Source organism: Narcine bancroftii, chromosome 1 (genome assembly GCF_036971445.1).
Source record: "Narcine bancroftii isolate sNarBan1 chromosome 1, sNarBan1.hap1, whole genome shotgun sequence".
Classification (NCBI taxonomy): Eukaryota; Metazoa; Chordata; class Chondrichthyes; order Torpediniformes; family Narcinidae; genus Narcine; species Narcine bancroftii.
Window position 1 is genome coordinate 122962362 of NC_091469.1, and position 21146 is coordinate 122983507.

At 43.5% G+C, this 21146-nt stretch overlaps 2 protein-coding genes across 4 annotated transcripts in view; one reads left to right on the forward strand and one right to left on the reverse strand.

Annotated features, from left to right (window-relative positions):
* aggf1 (angiogenic factor with G patch and FHA domains 1) overlaps window positions 1–21146 on the forward strand; it is a 130295-nt gene that overhangs the window by 66924 nt on the left and 42225 nt on the right. For all 3 annotated transcript variants that reach the window (XM_069937954.1, XM_069937945.1, XM_069937964.1), the window contains one exon: window positions 19177–19276. In XM_069937954.1, the coding sequence (XP_069794055.1) occupies window positions 19177–19276 (100 nt within the window). The remainder of the gene's footprint in view (window positions 1–19176; window positions 19277–21146) is intronic.
* Window positions 2507–8224, reverse strand: LOC138763566 (uncharacterized). The gene is made up of 2 exons (XM_069937931.1): window positions 7772–8224; window positions 2507–7646 (listed from the first exon to the last, which is right to left on the reverse strand). Exon 2 carries the CDS (start codon window positions 5685–5687, stop codon window positions 4161–4163), a length of 1527 nt encoding a protein of 508 aa, XP_069794032.1. The 5' UTR covers window positions 5688–7646; window positions 7772–8224; the 3' UTR covers window positions 2507–4160.

Consider the following 21146-nt stretch of genomic DNA (forward strand, 5'->3'; position numbering starts at 1 on the left):
CCTTCGAAAACTGATAATATTTGGGTTTGATTATCCGTGGACACTGACACATATGCATCTGTTCCGCGACTTGGCTGTAACGCGGTATGAAATCTTGGACCCCAACTACTGCGTTCTAACGAGGTTTTACTGTACAAAGTCTATGATTGATATGTCTTTGAGGATGGACGCAGGCTGGAGTCCATGGTGTGAGGTAGCGGGTGCAAATGAGACTAACCTGTCCCATTGGTCCTGTAACGATGCTTTCCCCTTGGAACGGTGGGAAAAATTTGCCTGGCAGGGTTAGCGAGGCGCCGTACACCAATTCCGCTGAGGATGTCTGTAAATCCTCTTTAGGTGCCATTCTGATGCCCAGTAGGACCAGGTGAGCTCATCCGCCAATTTGGGGCCATTTAAATGGGCCATGAGGGCTGATTTCATTTGGTGGTGGAAATGCTCGATGAGTCTGTTGGACTGTGGACGATAGGCAATGGTGTGGTGCAGCTTGATTCCCAGGAGCTTTGCGAGCTGTGTCCACAGTGCTGACATAAACTGTGTTCCTCTGTCGTTAGTTATGTGGGCTGGAACCACAAACCTCGCGATCCATTGTGTGAGCAGCGCCCTGGTGTAGGAATCAGTTGAGGTGTCTTTGAATGGAATGGCTTCCGGCCATCTCGTGGTGCAGTTTATTATTGTGAAGAGTGTTAGGTCTGCTTTGTTCATGAATGAGTGAGACAAACACCAGGCTGAGTCGAAATCAGGGTTCTTTGTTCTTTATTACCGGATTGTAACACTTGCGACTAACAAAGTTAGTCGGAGAATGCATTCTGCCGTTATCAGCAAAATGGTGATTTTTTATACCCTTGGATATGTGCTTAGAACATCATCATATCATTACTTGTCCAATGACTAGAACTGTTGCTATCCTTTCCCTGCTTGCTTCCTGCCTCTCAATCCATCAATGTCTCTCTTATCTTGTAAGTACAAGGATGCATTCTGTTACTCCTTAGTACTGGGTGACTCCTTCTCCGGTCCCATCTCATGATGTTTTACCTAACAGGAGTACAAGGACACCTCCCCTTCTTGTTACTGCCCTGTACAGGGTAACTCCCTACACATTCCCATCTCATGATGTTTTACCTTACAATCCCTCCTTTGTCCTCTTTAGAGGACAATCTCGCCCTGACTATGCTACCACCGCGTTACATTAGTTCGCCTATTATTGCCAAGCTCTATACGGGTTCTGTTCACAGGGTAGTTCGGCTGGTGGGCGAGGGCTCCCCCAACCCTCCTTTGCGTACACCCCCCATCCGTCACCCCGATCCCATTGCCCGTTTACAAGTTTCATCCCATTTGCCCCCAAGCAAAAAACTAGCTAACCCCCCGTACATTAGTAAATTCCCAAGTTAACATATGGTCTACAATCTAATTCATAATACTTGTTCTACAATCTGATTAATAATGTTTGTGTTACAATCAATGTTATAATATTTAGGTTACAAGCAAGGTTAAAATTATATGTGTAACAATCTAATTCACAATCCCTCCTTTCCATCACATTCCCCTTCAGACTCCAGATCGATCTCAGCAACTTTCTCCGCCTCCTGTAATGTGAGATAGTCTTGCTCCACAGCCTGCACAGCTTGATATTTCGGAGGCAGTTCATCACGGTCAGCAAAGGCTTTCTCTATGGTCCTCGTGACCAGCGTTCGAATGCATGGAATACAACAACAGCCACAAGTGATAAAAATTGATACAGAAATGAACAAACCCAGCAAAAGTTGTCCTAACAATGTGCTCCATCTCCCAAACACTCCCTGTAACCAGGATAAAACAGGATTGGAGACTCCAGACTGGGCTTTTAATTCTTTCGCCAAAGCCCTAAGTTTCGTTAACCCCTTAGTGAGTGATCCATCTGGCCCTGTGTTATTAGAGATAGAAGTGCAGCATAGATCTCCAAACATAGCACACACTCCACCTTTCTCTGCCAGGACCATATCAATCGCTATCCTATTCTGAAGTGTCATAAGGGAAGTTTCTGACAGTTGTTGATGTATTGCCTCAACAACGTCCCTGGTCAAATTTGCAAGGCGCTGGACATTATAGTGAATAAGGTTGATCCTATTAACATTTTTATTTACAGTGATGGGAAAAATTGCACTAAAAACAGGAAAACTTTCAAACCCAGCTGCAATCTCATCGGCTAATTTAAATTCGTCCGGAATATTCCGGGCTTGGCCAATGGCATCAATCCATACCCCATCAGGGTTCCTTCCTCCCGGCCCCAAGAGTCCAACACTCCTCCTTTTCCTCCACAGCCAACTCTCTGTGTGGCGCAATTCTAGGGAATCCTCGTCTCCCTCCTGCCTTTTGACAATCAGCACTGGCGCATTAAGGGTTACTAGAGCACACCGACCATCCCAGTTAGCAGGGAGCCAGTTGTACAGCACTCTTCCTCCACAAAACTCATCTGTGTAGTCATTCAATCTGTTACAAGTCTCCTTAGTTTCAGATTCATTTTTTTTTGTTATGGGACCTCAAAATCATCCCCTGTATATGTTCATGATAACCAGTAACCTGTTTGGCTGCCCTGTCAGGCACCCATGTGGCGTTTTCCCTGCTAATAGTAGGTCGTCTACATACTGAATCAGTGTAACATCTTCCGGGAGCTTTAATTTCATTAGGATTTCGCTAAGGGCCTGATTGAACAGTCCTGGACTGTCCTTATAACCCTGAGGTAATCTAGTGTATGTGTACCGATGTGCTTGGTAAGTGAAAGTTAACCAGTCTTGCCATTCCTCAGCTAAATTCAAGCAGAAGAATGCGTTTGCCAGATCAATGACAGTATAGTATTCGTGCTCCGGACTCAGAGCCCTAAGTGCTACATATGGGTCTGGGACTGGTCTCCCGATAGTCTTGGTAGCCAAGTTAATCTCCCGGAGGTCGTGTACCATCCTCCAGTCTTTTCTACCCTGTTTGGGAACAGGCATGATGGGCGTGTTCCACATACTGTCAGGTGCCGCCCTTAAAACCCCTGACTCCATTAACCCTTCTATCGTTCCTTTAATACCCTCCTCCTGACTGGGCGACAAGCGGTATTGTTTTCTCCATATTGGTTTCTGCCCGGGGTTGGCCAATTCTAGAAATACCTCTCCTTTTATTACTCCCACATCATAGGGCCCCGTTGTCCATATATGTGGACTCAGATTAGAAAGATATTTGTCTGAGTCTCTGTGATCAATATTTTCTCCTTCTATGGCTCGGTCTCTTTCTACTTTCTCATTCACAACCTGGTCCCATGCTTCAATATTCAGTCTGACAAATTTTCCTCCCTCCGAGGTGGAATATCCCGGGATTTCTGTCTGCCTGTATTCACACCCTATCGCTTCCTTTACCATCGGACCCAGCTGTCGAGCGTGATGATCTTTGGCAATACCCATGAGGCACACTTTCAACTCCTAAGCAGAACCACTCCATTGTTCTTCTGTCATGACAACCATAGCAGCTATTCCCTCCTTACCTACAAAGATAAATGGACAATGTATCGTTTCTGTCTTCCCTTCTTTTAGAGAGTCCCACCTCTCCTCATATTCCTGGTCCGGGTGGATGGTGTAGTTTAATGTAACATGCATAGGATCTAGTGGATAATGGTAATCCCCAAACCGAGGAATACTGGCCCTCCACTCAAAAAACTGTTTAATCAGCCCTGGGCCTGGTTCATCATACAGTAGCCGACTCCAGAAAATACTAACCTCCACAGAGTCTTCTGAAGCATTAGATGGGGTCATTACTATAAACTGTCCTCCCCTTCTTATTGTATCCCCTGGGTATGTTAACCGAAGGCCCTTCTCAGAACATTGTATGGTTATTCCTAGTTTGGTAAGAATGTCCCTTGCTAATAAATTAATGGGGCAACTTGGCACAACCAGGACAGGCGTTTTAACCCTTTGTCGTCCAAATGTCATGTCGATGTTATCTGTATAGGGCTGTGTTTCCCTTATCCCGGAGAATCCTATTGTAGATAATGTTTTGCCCGAAAATGTGCTCCCTGGGGGTTTTTTAATCACTGTCGTAACTGCTGCCCCTGTGTCAACCATAAATTCAATTTTTTCTCCATTTACCGTCCCCCAAATTTTTGGTGGCTCCCAGGGAGGCGTGATTTTTGATTCTCCTGGGCACCTTCAATAATCAAATTCAGCACCTTCCTCAATATAGTCATTACACTGAGGTGCCTGGACTTGTTGATCACTCTGCCACCCCCCGATTCTCTGGGGCCCATCAATGTGTCCACCCCTACCCCTTGCTTGTCCTCTTAAGTTTCCTCCTCTTCCCCGATAGCCTCTCATAGAGGGTAATCTTTTTCCCCTTGCTCTCCCAGCCTCCGGACAGTTCCGCTGGTAGTGTCCAGGATTTTGGCAGTACCAGCATACTGCATGTTCCCCTCTATACATTGTACCTAGCTGTCTTTCCCAACCATTTCTTACTTGGGGTCCCAGATTTATCACTGGCCCCATGACCTGTGGGACTATCTGTTGGGCCGCTAATTTAACCCCTATATGTTCTATGGCTCTCACCAATTTATCGGTTGTTTTGTCCACCTCCTTCTGGGACGCACTTTCTGACTTAGCATGCTCTGATTGACGATGTCGTTTGATTGCATGTGTCAGGTGTCTTTTCCACAAATCCTCTGACATTGTCTCTAATCCCACAATGTCCCTTAATTTTGCTTGAACCGTAGCAGGTAGTCCGTTTATTATCCCATTACGAAAGTGAGCCCTTCCTAAGGGGCTGTGGTCGGGTCTTTCTCCAGTCCCTGTTTCCCATAAGTCCCATGCTCGAGTGAAATACTCGTGTGCAGTCTCTCCTTCCTTTAGTTGAAGGGTTACCAAGGCATCCAAACTATAGGGTGTAGGAAATGTTTCTCTAAGTGCTTCCCAAAATTTATTCCGAAGTGGGTTAAATTCTATTTCATCCCCCAATTTACTGCTTCTTACAATTCTCTCTATTTGCTTCAGGGCCCCTTCTGCCTTTAATTTTATCATGATAGTTCTGACATCTGCGAGTGCTAATTGTTCTTGGCAGGTTTCTCGCTCAAAACAAGAAATCCATGGACTAGCCCCATTACTCAACGGAGGTAGTTTTTTCATTAAACTCTCTAAGTCCATTCGTGACCAGGGTACATATTTTTGAGTTCCCCGTCCCGTGATCAGTAATGGGCATTGATATCTCAATTTTGGGGATTTCTGCTCCTTCTTTACTCTTGGCATGCATTTATTTATCCCACCTTGTTCTGACTCTTCTTCGTCACTGTCACTGTCCCTATCAGCTTCCAATGTCTCAGGGTCAAAGGTATATTGGTCACGTTCATCTCTAAGATAATCTTTTCGGCCATAGTTTAGTTGTTTCACATCTTTCTCTTTTGTTCTAACTATGTCCAGGTAGGCATGTCTATTTTTCTCCCTCCCGAGTCTTTTCCTTCTACTTTCCTCCCATGGTGGATCGTATCTCGTTTCCTCATCTGTACTACACTTTTCGTCCTTTACTCCTATTACCATTCCTTCAGCTTTAATTTCTCCTGACAGTGTTGTAGTTATCTTTTCCACTTCCTTAAATACACCTACCATTAATTCTTTTTGATCCTCACTGATCTGCCCCAGCACATTAATATCTCTGTTTAAGTTTTTAATGTTATCCTGAACCCTTTTCATGTTCCATTTCTGTATCTCTAACTCCTTTTCTATTTTCTTGGACTCCAGAGGGGTCTCCACATCTATTACTCCCCCTTCTATTTTTATTAAAGGGGCCTGTACCTCGTCTGATGTGTCCCTATTCCCGAGGCTCTTGTCACACCCCAGTGTCTCAATATCTGGATATAAGGGACGTGACTCCAGTATCCCATCTGGGGTGCCAGAGAGAGAGAGAGAGAGAGAGAGAGCATAGCGAGAGAAAGAGATAGAGAGGCAGATACACAGAGCACAAGAGATAGAGAGAGAAAATGCCTTGCACTGGCCCCACTGGGAGAAAAGTCTTCAGATTAACACTTTCGTTTCAAAGGTTTTAAAAGGTTCTCATCCTGTGATCACTGGTCTGGATCAGATTGGGTCTTCCACCACTGGGAACTATCACTCCTTCCTTCCCTCCCACCTCGAGTGAGCTACACGTCAGCCCACAATGTCTGCCCTGATCCCGCAATGGTGGGGGTGCGGGAAAAAGGGAGGGAGAGAGGATAAAACAGGATCCCATTTGATGCTGAGCTGGAATTGTGGGCACAAAATTAAAACCAAATTGTATTTCTCTGCCCTGCCCAACCTGGGGATTTCAGGGCAGCACCGCCACAGATTGGGATTGGGAGGGGGAGTGGGTGAGAGAGGAGGGGGGGGAGAAGAGAGAGAGGGGGAGAGAAGAGAGAGGGGGGAGGGTGAAAGGAGGGAGGGAGAGAGCAAACCCGGACACTTCGTGGCTGGAAACTGGAAACAGGCACTTTTCCTTTCCCTTCTGTGTTTTGTTTCTTCCAGCTTATCTAAGCCTCTACGTTTTAAAATTTTTTTCCTCACCTGTCAGGAACATCTCAGTGCCCCCGGGTAACCAACCCCTCTTCCTCCAGCGGTCTACACATTTTCGGAGCATTTTTTGTTTTTCCAATGCCGCATTACTGGTATTTCGCTCCTCTAATTCCTGATTAATTTCCTTAATAACTTGGTCAAAAGTCTTAGCAGGCAACTGTACAGCCATAGCTGCGGGACCGCTTTCTAATGCCTGTTTTAATTTAGGTTCTTGTCCGTTTAGGGGATCTATGTCAACGAAAATTGCTTTTAAAAATGTCTCCTTGCAAGCTGGATGACTAATATCTTTTAAAAGAACAGTCTCTAAGTCTTGTCCTCCAATTGACTTCAGACTGTCCTGTATACTCTGATTGCTCGTTTTCCACTCTCTGTTTTCCCAAAGGGGTCTGAAAGTTAAATTACAACTAGAAAACCAAATATTTGGGCTATACTTTTGTCCTGTTTCCCTGTACCAATCTATGAATTTACGTAACTTTATCTCCTTGGTGATGTTGGGAATACCCTCATTTAACTTATCAAAAGTATTTCGAATAAACTGGGTGTCTCTTAGGAGTTTGTCAACTTTTTCATTAATATCTCCTACCTGATCCGGACACAGCTGTCGCAGCCTTCTGTCGTCGTTCTTGTTCACCAGGCAGGCGTCCCTGAGAACTTTTTTTGTTGTCTCAAGGTCTCTAGTGTCTGCTGTGGTATTCCACCACGGCGAATTGGGGAAATAAATTCTTAACTTCTCAAGTGTACAGACATTATCATACCTACCGGACATTTATAAGTCAGTCTCTCTGATACAATTGAGGCCAATAAGCCTGAACCTTTGTTTTCTTTCAAAGCCCAACCTTCACGTGGGAGATTTCTCCTCTTAATAACCAGTTTAGGGCAGAAAACTCAGGTCCTCAATTGTTTATAGACCACCTTCTCACTCTATTGGACTTTGCAACGACACAATAAAGACTTTTAAACTCTAGTAGTTTCTTGCGAAGCACTTAATAAATGTCATTCAAACACCTTAAGGACTTTTATCTTGTCTGTAATCACTTACGTGTTACAATCCTGGCATGCGACCTTCAATTGTGGTCGTCTAATTTGTCCGATCTCCAGTTCTTACTGACAATCATAAAGATTTAAAAAAAAAAGAGAATTTTGTTAAAACAGGCTTCTCTGGACCTTTTTATCAGCCGGCTGAGATGATTGTCAGAAAAAACATAAACCGTCGTCCAGTGTTCACTCACCCATCACGTCGGGGTCACCAAATTGTTAGGTCTGCTTTGTTCATGAATGAGTGAGACAAACACCAGGCTGAGTCGAAATCAGGGTTCTTTGTTCTTTATTACCGGATTGTAACACTTGCGACTAACAAAGTTAGTCGGAGAATGCATTCTGCCGTTATCAGCAAAATGGTGATTTTTTATACCCTTGGATATGTGCTTAGAACATCATCATATCATTACTTGTCCAATGACTAAAACTGTTGCTATCCTTTCCCTGCTAGCTTCCTGCCTCTCAATCCATCAATGTCTCTCTTATCTTGTAAGTACAAGGATGCATTCTGTTACTCCTTAGTACTGGGTGACTCCTTCTCCGGTCCCATCTCATGATGTTTTACCTAACAGGAGTACAAGGACACCTCCCCTTCTTGTTACTGCCCTGTACAGGGTAACTCCCTACACATTCCCATCTCATGATGTTTTACCTTACAAGAGGTACTGAGTGTCTCGGGAGACGGGCAGCAGGCCCACGATGTCGACTTGTATATGTTCCAACCGCTTCTTCAGAGGGTCGAACTGGTTGACCAGGGTCTTGACATGACAGTGGACATTGGATGCTTGACACTGGGTGCAATCGTGAGCTATCTGCGTGACTTGTTTTTTCAGGCCGTGCCACATGAACCTCTCTGCTTCTCCACGGGTTGTGGTTTTTATTGATGGGTGTGCAAGGTCGTGAACAGCCTTGAAAACTTGGTGCCTCCAATGCTGTGGCACTACTTGATGTGGTGCACCAGTGGAGACATCACACAGAAGTGTGTCGGGGCTGTCCGGCAGACTCAGGTCTTCGAAGTGGAGGCCAGTGATGGCTGTTTCCTCGTCCTCTTTTTGGGCCTTCCCCAGCTGGGGTAGTCCAGCCAGGGGGATAAGGTCCTGATGGCGGGTCAGGAGAGTGTGTTGGCCGGAGAGGTGCCAGATGGCGGTTGTGAACTTGTATATATAGGATGGGTGGTGGTGTTTGCGCACTGACTAAGGGTCCTTGGCCATGGGAAAGGTGTGGGTGAAGAGCTTGTGGTCCATGAAAACTGAACGGCCTGCCCTCCAGAAAATATCGGAAATGCCTGATAGCCAGGTAGAGAGTCAGGAGCTCCCTGTCAAATGCACTGTATTTAAGTTCGGGGTTGGGGGGGCACAGGTGACAGCTGAAAAAGGCCAGCATCCTCCACTGACCTTCAAAGGATTACTCAAGGACACCACCGATGGCCGTTGCTGATGCTTCTATGGTGAATGTCATGGGTATGTCCGATCTGGGATGAACCAGCAAGGTGGTGTTGGCCAGGGCATCCTTTGTTGCGGTGAAAGCTGCGTCAGCCTCCCCTGTCCACGCTAGGGTTTTGTTTTTGGCTGATATCATTGCAAACAGTGGTCTCATGATGCGTGCTGCCCTGGGATGATTCATGGTTAAGAAGTTAATCATTCCTGTGAATTCCTGGAGGCCTTTGAGGGTGTTGGGGTTGGCAAACTGGCGTATGGCTGCGACCTTTTCTGCTGATGGCACTGCCCCCTTCACGGTGATCGTGTGGCCCAAGAACTGTATGGTGTCTTTTCCGAATTTGGCATTTTGCCACGTTGACCATTAGTCAAAAATCTGACAAGCAAGTAAAGAGTCTGTGGAGATGGTCCTTGTGCCGCTCGTGATCCTTGATCGCAATGAGTATATCATCCAAGTAGATGAACACAAAGTCTAAGTCTCTGCCCACCGTGTCCATCAACCGCTGAAAGGTTTGCATCGTATTCTTGAGACCAAAAGGCATGCAGAGGAATTTGAAAAGTTCGAATGGGGTGATAATGGCTGTCTTGCCAACGTCGTCTGGGTGGACTAGAATTTGATGATAGCCAGGTTCCAAATCGACTTTGGAGAACACCTTTGCACCTTGAAGGTTGACTGTGAAGTCCTGAATTTGCATGATGCGCGTGCCGAAGGTTTTGATGGTATTGTTGTTTGCCGACCGGAGTGTGTGGCCTTGTGGTCGCGTTCATGTCTCCAGTGTGGTTGGTGGGATGACGCTAAGTTTGGCACCCATGTCGACCAGGAACATCGGCCACTAACCTTGTAAGTGACATACAGAAGACTATTGATCTGTCCATTAGCGGTGGCTGGCCTTTTTCTGGAAACAAACAAGGTTGTCTGCATTTTTGTGAACGAGGAGCACAAGGACCATCTCCACAGACTCTTCAGCGTTGGTAATAAAAAGCACCAGTTAGTGTTTGGTGCCTCTGCTGGCTTGCTGGGGCGCGGTTGTGCTCGGTTGGTGTTGGGGTGCGACACCTGGTTCATGGTGGACTATTTTTCATGCACCACAGGACGTATGCTCTGGCTGCGACCTTGCGTGGGTCCGAGAAATCCTCGTCTGCTAACAGCAGCTATATGTTGTCTGACATCTGCTCCAGCAAAGCCTGCTCAAACATAAGGCACTTCTTGTGGCCCTCTGCTAGTGCGAGCATTTCGTCCATGAGGGGGATGGTGCTATTGTCTCCTAGGCCGTCTTGGTGCATGCGTTTGGCGACACGCTGTCATCTTGACAGGCCGAAAGTACTTAAGAGGAACTTCTTGAGAGCTGGATATTTACCTTCCTCCAGGAGGTCATGTATCAAGTCGTCCACCCTGGCTGTTGTCTCTTGGTTGAGAGAACTGATGACGTGATAGAACATTGTCGAGTCGGAGGTGATTTGCCGGAGGTGGAATTGCACTTCCGCTTTCCTGAACCAAGTGCGTGGGTGAAGCGTCCGGTAGGTCGGTAATTTCGTAGCCACTGCATTGACTTCTGCAGTGTCCATGATGTAGAGTCCAGAATTGTCTACGTTAGCTACGAAGGGGAAGCAAAAGAATGAGACTACACACTGTGAGTCAGTTTAGCTTCCAATGGTTTTTGAAAAGCCTTACAAGGTGGCCGTTAAGTCCTGCCTCTGCGTTGGCGGTGACGTAATGACGCAGCTGAGTGCGCGTGCATGGCCCCTCTGCCTGGGAGGGAAGCCAAACCTGGCAGCACCATCTTGACGCAGCTGCTCCGCTACCGCGGACGTGACAAATACTGAGCCAGTTTGCTTACATTACGATGTGCACCACCGCACCTTCTCCCAATTTTGAAGTTGAGTATCCAATAGAAAATGTCACTTCATCACTACATATTATTTGCTCATGTAGCCTTTACCATTGTCACAATGTAGACATTACTCTGTTGCACTGTTTCTTTCTTGAGGGTGAGATTTTGAAATTTAAAAAACCATTCAGCAGTCATTGAGTAGTTTTATGCCATGGCATACCTGGTGACTGCAAGGCAAATGCTTATTTTTCATATACATTCACACAATCTTTAAATTTTTATACTGTTCAAATACATTAAATATCTACAAAAACTCAACCCCCCCATACAAAAATATAACTGCATACTGTCAGGGTTCTCATTTTCATAATTCTTTTTTGGGGATATACATCGAAAGGTCAAATTTATAATTGGGCTCCTACATAATCTAGATACAGTTGCCATATCTTAACGAACGTGTCATATTTATTCAAGTTGTAAGTAATTTTCTCCATGGGTATATAACTATGTAACTCCATGGCCCATTGAGCAATAAGAAGGGGAGAGTCGGATTTCCAAGTGATTGCTATGCACTTGGCCACAGCCAGAGTCACTTTAATTTTTTTAAAAATGTAGTCAGTTTGTAGCTCATGTCCATAAGGTACAGCTCTGGGACACATGTAGAAGTCACCCCTGTTACTTGTGTTAGTGTTTCAGCAATATCATACCAGAATGGTCTTGCCTTTGCATACGACCAGTTAGAATGTAAAAAGATTCCAATTTTAATGCCACATCTGAAGCGCATTTTGGATATTTCAGATTTTGACTTATGCAGTTTTTGTGGCTTTATATATATATAATTGATGTAAAAAAAATTGCATTGATCCAGTCCATTATCTCACATTGATTGTTGATGTCAAACTTTCCAAACACCAATCAGACCAACACTCCTCTGGTATTATAACACCCAGTTCTGACTCCCATTTCTCCTTTCCACTATATTACTTGAAGGCGGGACCATTGTGGGACCCCATCTTTCTCACAAGAAAGACCTTAATTGAAGAAAGCAGTGGAAGGTACTATTCGACAAGTCATATTTCTGTTGTACTTGTTCAAAGGACACAAGTAGTCCTTCCTCATAACAATCTTCAATATGCCAAATTCCTTTCTCATACTAAGTTTTTAGAATTTTATTTCCCAAATTCATGGGCAATAAATTATTCTGGCACAGAGGTACTTTTGATGATATGCCCACTTTTTTCCCCCAATACATTTCTTTATCTCATGCCAAATTTTAATCATGTATTAAAATGGTGTTATCTTTATTAATGTAACATTCCGTTTGTAAATAAAATCCCTTGTTCCCCTCTTCCTTACCATATATAATCCTACTTGGATCCATAAGGGAGAGCTCTCCTCTTCAAAAAAAAAGGACTAAAGGAACTTCACCTGGGCTGCTTGATAATGTTTTTAAAAATCTGGCAGTCTTAATCCCCCAATTTGTATTTCCACATCAGTTTCTCCTTGGAGATCCTAAGCACTTTATTATTCCAAATAAATTATCTTGTATGACCATTGAGTAACTTTTAAAAAATTCCGAGGCAACTACTAGAAGAGGTATTGCAATTGCATCACTTTCATTTTCACACAATTAACCCTCCCAACTAAAGTAATAGGCAAGTTTTTCCATCTGTGTAGATCGTCTTCTATCTTTCCAAGCATAGGGAGATAACTAAATCAGTATACATTTTGTAAGTTATTCTCTAACATTATTCCTAAATATTTAATTCTTTCCAATTTCCATTTAAACCGACTTCCTTTTTGGTATCTTTCATAATCATAATTTGTTAATGACATAATTTTGCTTTTTTTCTAAATTAATTTTATAACTAGAAACTCTTCATATTTCTCCATTGTGTTCTGTAGTTTGGCCAAAGACTCATCAGGGTCTGATAAATACAACAGCACATCGCCTGCAAACAAATTGATTTTATGCTCTTCCTGGTCAACTATGAATCTCTTTATGTCTGGATCCTTCCTTATAATGCTAATGGTTCATTTCCAAAACAAAGACCTGGTGATATCTGACCATTAGTTATAATTTTGGCCCTTGGCTTATGATAAAGGATTTTAATCCAGTTAATAAATATTTGGCCCATTCTAAACTTTTCGAGTACTTTGAATAGAAATGGCCATTCTAACCGATCAAATGCCCTTTTTGCATCAAAATATACAGTTATACTTGGGTTCACTCTAGATTTAGCCAGATGAAATATACTAAGTAATCTGCCTAAATTATCCACAGTGCCTTTTGAATTAAACTAGGCCTATCTGATCCTGATTTATCAATTTAGGTAAATATTGCCCTTATCTATTAACTCGGGCTTTACACCTCTTGTAATCCCCATTTAATGAAGATATAGGTCTATATGAGGACGGTTTTGTGAATCTCTGTTCTTTATCGGTGGCACCGTGATAATAGCTGTTGAGAAGGACTCTGGGAGAGTCTGATTCTTTGTTGTCTTGCCTACCACGTTCATAATAAGAGGTATCAAAAGATTTTTAAATTGTCTGTAAAACTGGTGGAAATCCATCCTCTCCCAGTGATTTATTTGCCTGTAATGTATTCAAGGCTTTTTTCAATCTCTTTGGTAAAGAGGCATCCAATTAAATCTGATCTTTATTTTCCCGTTTTGGCAATCAATTGCTGAGAGAAATTCATCTATCTCCCTAGAGACATGTAGCAATTCTGACTTTTACAGTTTTATATAATATTGTTTAAAAGTGTCATTGATTTCTTTTGGATTAGATGTTAAATTATCAGGCTCTGTTTGGATTGCATTAATCATCCTTGATGTCTCTTGCAACTTTAATTGCCATGTCAGAACTTTATGTTCACCTCCCCTCCATGGCCACCAACCTCATTCTCTCCCACCCCTGCACTGCCCATTTCTACCTTCTACCAAAGATGACAATCCAAACCATCCATGCAGACCTATTGTCTCTGCCTGCCCTATTGAACAAGTTTCATCTTAACTTGACTCTCTTTTCTCCCTGGTCCAATCCCTACCCACCTACATCTGTGACACCTCTCATGTTCTCCATCCCTTCAATGATTTCAGATTCCCTGAACCAAACTGCCTCATCTTCACAGATCCCTTTATAGCTCTTTCTCCTACACAGGTCTAAAAGCACTTCACTTCTTCCTGGACCAAAGACCTGACCAGTCACCCTACTCTGCCTGGCAGAACTTATCCTCACTCTAAATAACTTTTCCTTTAACTCATCCCATTTCCTCCATGGGTACCCGCATGGGTCCTAGCTACGCCTGCTTCTTTGTGGGCTTTGTGGAGCAATGCATGTTTCATAATATTTCTGTTTTGATTTTAAAATAGTTCTTGCTACTTTATACATTTATAATGTATTATAATTCAATTTTTTTTATTTTCCAAGATCTTATTATTTATCTTTCAAACTCAATCTTTTTCCAGCTGTTATTTCTTTCTCCAGACCATTACCCTCTGCCATGTATTCCTTTATTTTTTTTTAGTATATGAAATTATCTGTCCCCTTAAATAAGCCTTAAGTAAAAAAAATTATCATTAGTCGAGGGGCAATTCATTTCACAAAAACAATTTCCCTTAATAAAATTACAGAAATCTGTCCTTCTCAACACTTTTGTTTCTCTGTGTTATGAGCCCAGAGAACCTCAAAACCCAGCAGCAATAGAAATTCACCAAGACAAATAGTTGCTTAAACAGAAGTTATGTTCAATTTTCTTTAAACATAAACACAGGATCAAACTCTAACTTATTACTATTAACTTAACTCCCTTCTAATTCTAAGTGTAAGTTCAGAAAAGTTCTTTGATTCACCATCCAATCTCACATCTCATTCCTCCCAAGTTCACAAGTGTCAGGCAATTCTTATACTGTGCACAGAATTTAACATTTATAAAGTTCACCAGGCTTTGCTGCTTGAAAGGTAAATGGTTACCACTCAGGAAGGTTCTTGTCTGTTTTGTTGCTTGTTGGACACCCACAACTGATTTTTTCAGTGTCCTTCTGAAGAAACTTGCCCCATCAAGGTTTTCTAGATGATAACCTCTTTCTTTCAGGTCACCATAGAGTTCCTTTTTGTTTCTCTTATTTCAAGTGAAACATTATGCAGCCAGTCCTCTCCTCTTGTATGGACCACAAGGGCTTTGACCAGGCTGAACTAAGAACTCACAACTAGTCTTCAAATGGGGTTTTTCCACCAGTTTGCCAGCTTGTCATGTTCCAGTCCCCACTGCTGCTGCTGACTGTAGACTGAATTTTCTCTCTCTGAAAAAAACCACATGACCCTCTTAAAACAGTAAACTGCACTCGGTCTGCAGCACCGGACCAAATCTTCTAAGTTTGTTCATCTGTTCCTTTCCAAAACAATAATCCATTACTCCACAACATGTCCAATTAACACCTACTTGTGAAGTCTTTAGAGGCATTCTTCAAAGTTTTTGCCAAGGTATCCGGAGCCTGGACTGTCTGGTTTGAGCAGAACTCTGGCATTTTAAATGAGATCTGTTTTGAAGTGTTTGTATGTGACCTACACTAAAAAACCTGCCACAATTTATCTCCTTTAAAACGTATCTATATACAACATAAAATGTAACATAATCTGTCATACTCTGGCATCATTATCATTAGGATTAGTGGTGCATGATCAGATAGCAATCTAGTCATGTACTCCATTTCAATCACTCTGTTTTCCAATTATGCAGACATTAAAAAAAAATCAATTCTTGTGTAAGAGTCATATACCTTTGAGTAGAATGAATAATCTCTCATCTTGGGGTGTGACTGTCTCAATACATATATCAGATTTAAATCCTTCATAAAAGATAAAGTAACTTTAGCAGTTTTTCCTTTTGTCATTGTCTTTGCTGATTTAACAAGGATAGGATCCAAGCAAAAATTAAAATCTCCCCCAACCAATATACTTTGTCTACTTTCCACTGCATTTAAGAAAGCATTCTGCACAAAGGATTCATCATCAAAATTAGGAGCGTAAATATTCAGAAGCTTCCAGGATTCTGTGTATATCTGACAATGTGCCATTACAAATCTTCCTCAACCGACCACTTGCTTTGGAGTTGAAAGGAGACAAATGACGTCCCATGCAGTCCCTTTTTAATTTATTATGTTCCAATTTTGTAAGGCGTGTTTACTGTAGGAAAACTTTGTCCACCTTTAATTCTTTTAACTGTGCCAAGACTCTTTTCCTCTTTATTGTTCTGTTTAAACCTTTAGCATATAAATTTTCACATTTTACTCATTCATATTTACACATATCCAACTCTACCATATGACCTTTCAGCTTATTCATACAGTAGTGATTTTTCCCGTTTATATAAAAAAAAACACATGCAATGCCCCTGAACTGACGGTGACATAAACAAGAAACCCCAGAAGCCCGCAGTACTATTTCAAAGAAACCTCTTCCCCTTAACTTTGGTGCTGTTTTGTAAAAACTCTCCTCCTCTGGTACCATAAACCCCCTTAAATAGGGCTTTCTGCCCTGCTACTATTTTACTAAGTATTCACCATTTCCTGAGCTCTCCTTATACAGATTTTTAAGTTCACAGTTTACTTTGTCTTTTTCTTATTTTTCTTTCTGGAATCTGTTCTGAGGTCCCCTTTATAGTCCTTGTATATATATCTACCTACCTCCTTTGGAGATTTACAGTATTTTTGAGGTCCCTCTGACACATCGATCCTCAATATTGCTGGGAATAGCATGAGTACTTTATGTTCCATGTTCACAGTTGTCACGACGCCATCAAATTTCTTTCTTTGCTTAACCAACTTCATACTAAGGTCTTGAAAAAAACAGCATTTTTTCCACCTTCCAACTTGATGTGGCCATTATTTTCCCCGGCATATTCAACTGCTGGCTCTTAGTGTTGCCTCCTTATTCCGATAACTCAAAAATCTTACCAGGACCAGACATGGTCTTTGATCATCTGGCCTTCTGGGACGGAGTGTCTGGTGAGCTCTCTCAACCCTTGGACCTTCCCAACCCCCAAACACCCTCCAGTACACTGAACCCCACTCTAACCCCTGCTTGCTTTTTTACTATCCCCTCTGTCCTTTCCCTGTCTGAGATGGAGTGCTCAGTCCTCAGTAGAGGCCTTATGTTCGTCCCCTTCTGCCCACACCTCAATGAGTTCCACACACGCCGTGATACCAAATTCTTCTTGTCGCCTCTGCCACCTGGCTCACTTCGATGGTCATGAATCTTCACACCCCCACCCAAGACCCTTTCTCCCGCTTCAAACCTCTGCCTTTTCCTGAACACCTTGTCCTGGTCAGTTGCCTGCTCTGGACCTTTTTATTTCCAACTGCCACTGAGACATCAACTATCTCAACTTTACCACCCCCCTCTCATACTCCAACCTCACCTCCTCAGAATGCTCTGCCCTCTGTTCTCTCCACAACAATCCCAACCTCACCATCAAACCTGCAGACAAGGGGGGTGCAGTTGTGGTCTGGCGGATTGACCTCTACCTTGCCGAGACCAAGCGACAGCTCTCAAGATTCTCCTCCTATTGTCTGCTCCCACAGGACCCCACCACTACACATCAAGCCATTGCCTCTGACACCATCTCCAACCTCTGGCCACCTCCCCTCCATGGCCACCTCCCCTCCATGGCCACCTCCCCTCCATGGCCACCTCCCCTCCATGGCCACCTCCCCTCCATGGCCACCTCCCCTCCATGGCCACCTCCCCTCCATGGCCACCTCCCCTCCATGGCCACCTCCCCTCCATGGCCACCTCCCCTCCATGGCCACCTCCCCTCCATGGCCACCTCCCCTCCATGGCCACCAACCTCATTCTCTCCCACCCCTGCACTGCCCATTTCTACCTTCTACCAAAGATGACAATCCAAACCATCCATGCAGACCTATTGTCTCTGCCTGCCCTATTGAACAAGTTTCATCTTAACTTGACTCTCTTTTCTCCCTGGTCCAATCCCTACCCACCTACATCTGTGACACCTCTCATGTTCTCCATCCCTTCAATGATTTCAGATTCCCTGAACCAAACTGCCTCATCTTCACAGATCCCTTTATAGCTCTTTCTCCTACACAGGTCTAAAAGCACTTCACTTCTTCCTGGACCAAAGACCTGACCAGTCACCCTACTCTGCCTGGCAGAACTTATCCTCACTCTAAATAACTTTTCCTTTAACTCATCCCATTTCCTCCATGGGTACCCGCATGGGTCCTAGCTACGCCTGCTTCTTTGTGGGCTTTGTGGAGCAATGCATGTTTCAAGCCTACATAGGCAAGACCCCTCAACTCTTCCTCCAGTCTATTGATATCAGGGCTGCCTCATGCACCCACGAGGAGCTTGACAACTTCATCCACTTCGCAGACAACTTCCACCCTGATCTCAAGCTCACCTGGTCCATCTTCAGTAACATTTTCCCCTTCTTGGATCTCTCTGCCTCCATCTCAGGAGACGAGCTGACAACTGACACATACTACAAACCCTCCAACTACCTGGACTACACTTCCTTGCACCCTGCCCCCTGCAAGAATTCAGTTTCTTCTCCTCCCCTATTAGTCTTTTGCAGGGACTGCTCCCTCCGCGATTCTCTCTTGCACTCATCCCTCCCCACCCATCGCAACCCCGGCACCTTCCCCTTTGCCCGCAGAAGTGCAGCACTTGCATCCACACCTCCTCACTCACCACATTACGGGGCCCCAAACAGTCCCTTCAATTGAAGAGGATTCATTTACTGCATCCAGTGCTCACCATCTCCAGTCTATTTGCGACTAGAGTGACCTCCAGTGGCCAACCATTTCAATTCTGAGTCACATTCCTGCACTCGCATGTCTGTCCATGGCCTTTTGTACTATCCTACCCTGACCACCCACATTGGAGGGACATCTTATTTTCTGTCTGGGCACTCTCCAACCAGATGGCATTAACATTGACTTTACTGCTTTCCATTAAATCTCCTTGCATTTTCTTTCCCCCTTCCCCCTTTTCCTGTCTATCCAATTCATCTACCCACCCAGCCATCTGGTCTCCCCTCTGCTGCTTTCCCCTCCCTCCTCCTTTCTCCACCTATCATCTCCTGCCTTTGCTTCTCTTCTCTTCCCCCTCCCCCCCCCCCATTATTTTTGGTTCGGAAATCTGCCAGTATTTTCTCGTACTTTGAAGAAGGGCTCAAACCAGATGTGTTGGTTCTGTATCTTTGCTGTTGCTACATAAAGGCGACTGTTGGACCTGCTGAGCTTCTCCAGCATTTTGTGTTTTTCAACGACGGTGTCTACAGAATTTTGTTTTTTTACTTAGGGAAATTGGCGATGACAACAAAGGACGAAAGATGTTGGAAAAAATGGGCTGGAAGAAAGGAGAAGGGCTTGGAAAAGGAAGTTGTGGAATTAGAGAACCGGTAAATTTATCTATCTTACTATATAGAAAGCTTAAGCTATTTTTGCAAATCAGGAAAATAACATTCTAAAGTGATTTGTAAAATTCCTTTGGTCCCTGATTAGTTGATCTATTTTCCCACTAATTACTATTGGGTGAAACCGAGAAACTGCATGGTATGTATATATTGTTGCTGCACCAAAACATCGCAAAAGTGATCTGTCAGCACACAACAAAGAAAAATTACATGAGAACTAGGAGCAGGAATAGGGCATTGAGCCAGCTCCTCCATTTAACAAGATCTGACTGATCAGGCTGCAAAATCAGCTCCTCTTACCATCTTTTCCCCATAACCCTCAATTCTCCTACAATACAAAAATCCATCAAAGATATTGAGTGAGATAGCTTCTACTGCTTCTTTGGGCAGAGAATTCCAGATTCACTACTCTCTGGGGAAAATTCTGTTCCTCATCTAAATCTCCTCCCCCAAATCTTGAGTCTACTATGTCTCTTAGTTCTTGTCTCGCCTATCAGTGGAAACAAATTTCGTGCCTCTTTCTTATCTTTCATAATTTTCTTATGAATTGCAGTGAGTACAGATGCAAATATCTCCTGATTGGCTGATCACCTCATCTCTGGAATCATCATGATAAATTCCTGCATGACCAAAGCCAGTACGTAAATGGAAAGGAAGTTGCAAGCATCAGTATGACAGTTGAATAAAGGGGATGATACAGCTATGAAGGAGGAGCTAGCCAAAATAAAATGGAAGGATACCCTAGCTGGGAGGACAACTGGGCAAAAATGGCAGATATTTCTGGGCATTTTTCACAGGATTCAGGACAAATTCATTCCAAAGAGGAGGAAAAGCTCTAAAGGGAGCTGTGGCTGACAAATGAAATCAAGTGCAGTATCAAGTCCAAAGGGAGTAAGTATAAGATAGCAAAGCAGAGAGAGAGTTTAGAGGATTGGGAAACCTTCAAAAAAAACAGAGAAACTAAGAAAGACACACAGGAGGGGAAAATGAAGTACGAGAGTAAATTGGCAAATAATAATAAAGGGGATAGCAAAAGCTTCTTTAGTTATGTAAAGAGGAAGAAATTGGTTAGGACCAAAATTGGGCCCCTAAAAGTGGAAAAGGGTGAAATTATTACTGGAAACTAGGAGATGGCTGAGGAATTGAACAGATACTTTGCATCTTTCTTCACCAAGGAGGATAGAGGTCATGAAGTATCAAGGGACTTGGTGAAATTTCCTAAGGAAATGGGGAATCTGATGGATAACCAGATCCAGAAGCAGGTGATTGTGGGTAAATTGTTAGGACTGAGGGCTGATAAGTCCCCAGAGCCTGATGGGCTGCATCCTAGGGTTCTCAAAGAGGTTGTTCTGGAAATTGTGGAGGCACTGGTTGAAATTTTCCAAAGTTCCATAGATTCGGGGGAGGTGCCTGTGGATTGGAGAGTGGCTGATGTCGTGCTGTTTTTTAAGAAGAGAGGGAGAAAACAGGAAATTATAGACCGTTATAGGCCTGACGTCAGTGGTGGGGAAGATATTGGAATCCATCATAAAAGGAGAAATAGCAGAACACTTAGGCAGAAATAATACTATCAGTGTTCGTCAGCGTGGATTTCTTGGGGGAAAAATCATGCTTTACTAATTTTTTGGAATTTTTCGAAGATGTGACCGAGAGTGGACTTGGGAGAGCTTGAGATGTGGTGTACTTGGACTTCCAGAAAGCCTTTGATAAGGTCCTGCACAGGAGACTAGTAGGCAAAATCAAGGAGCATGATATTGGGGGGGGGGGGGGGGGTAGGGTGCTGACATGGATAGAAAATTGATTAAGAAATAGGAAACAAAGGGTTGGGATAAAATGGATCATTTTCAGGATGGCA

Coding starts and splice junctions, on each gene's coding strand:
- LOC138763566 (XM_069937931.1), bottom strand. CDS start 5,687: ATGAAAAGGGTTCAGGATAACATTAAAAACTTAAACAGAGATATTAAT.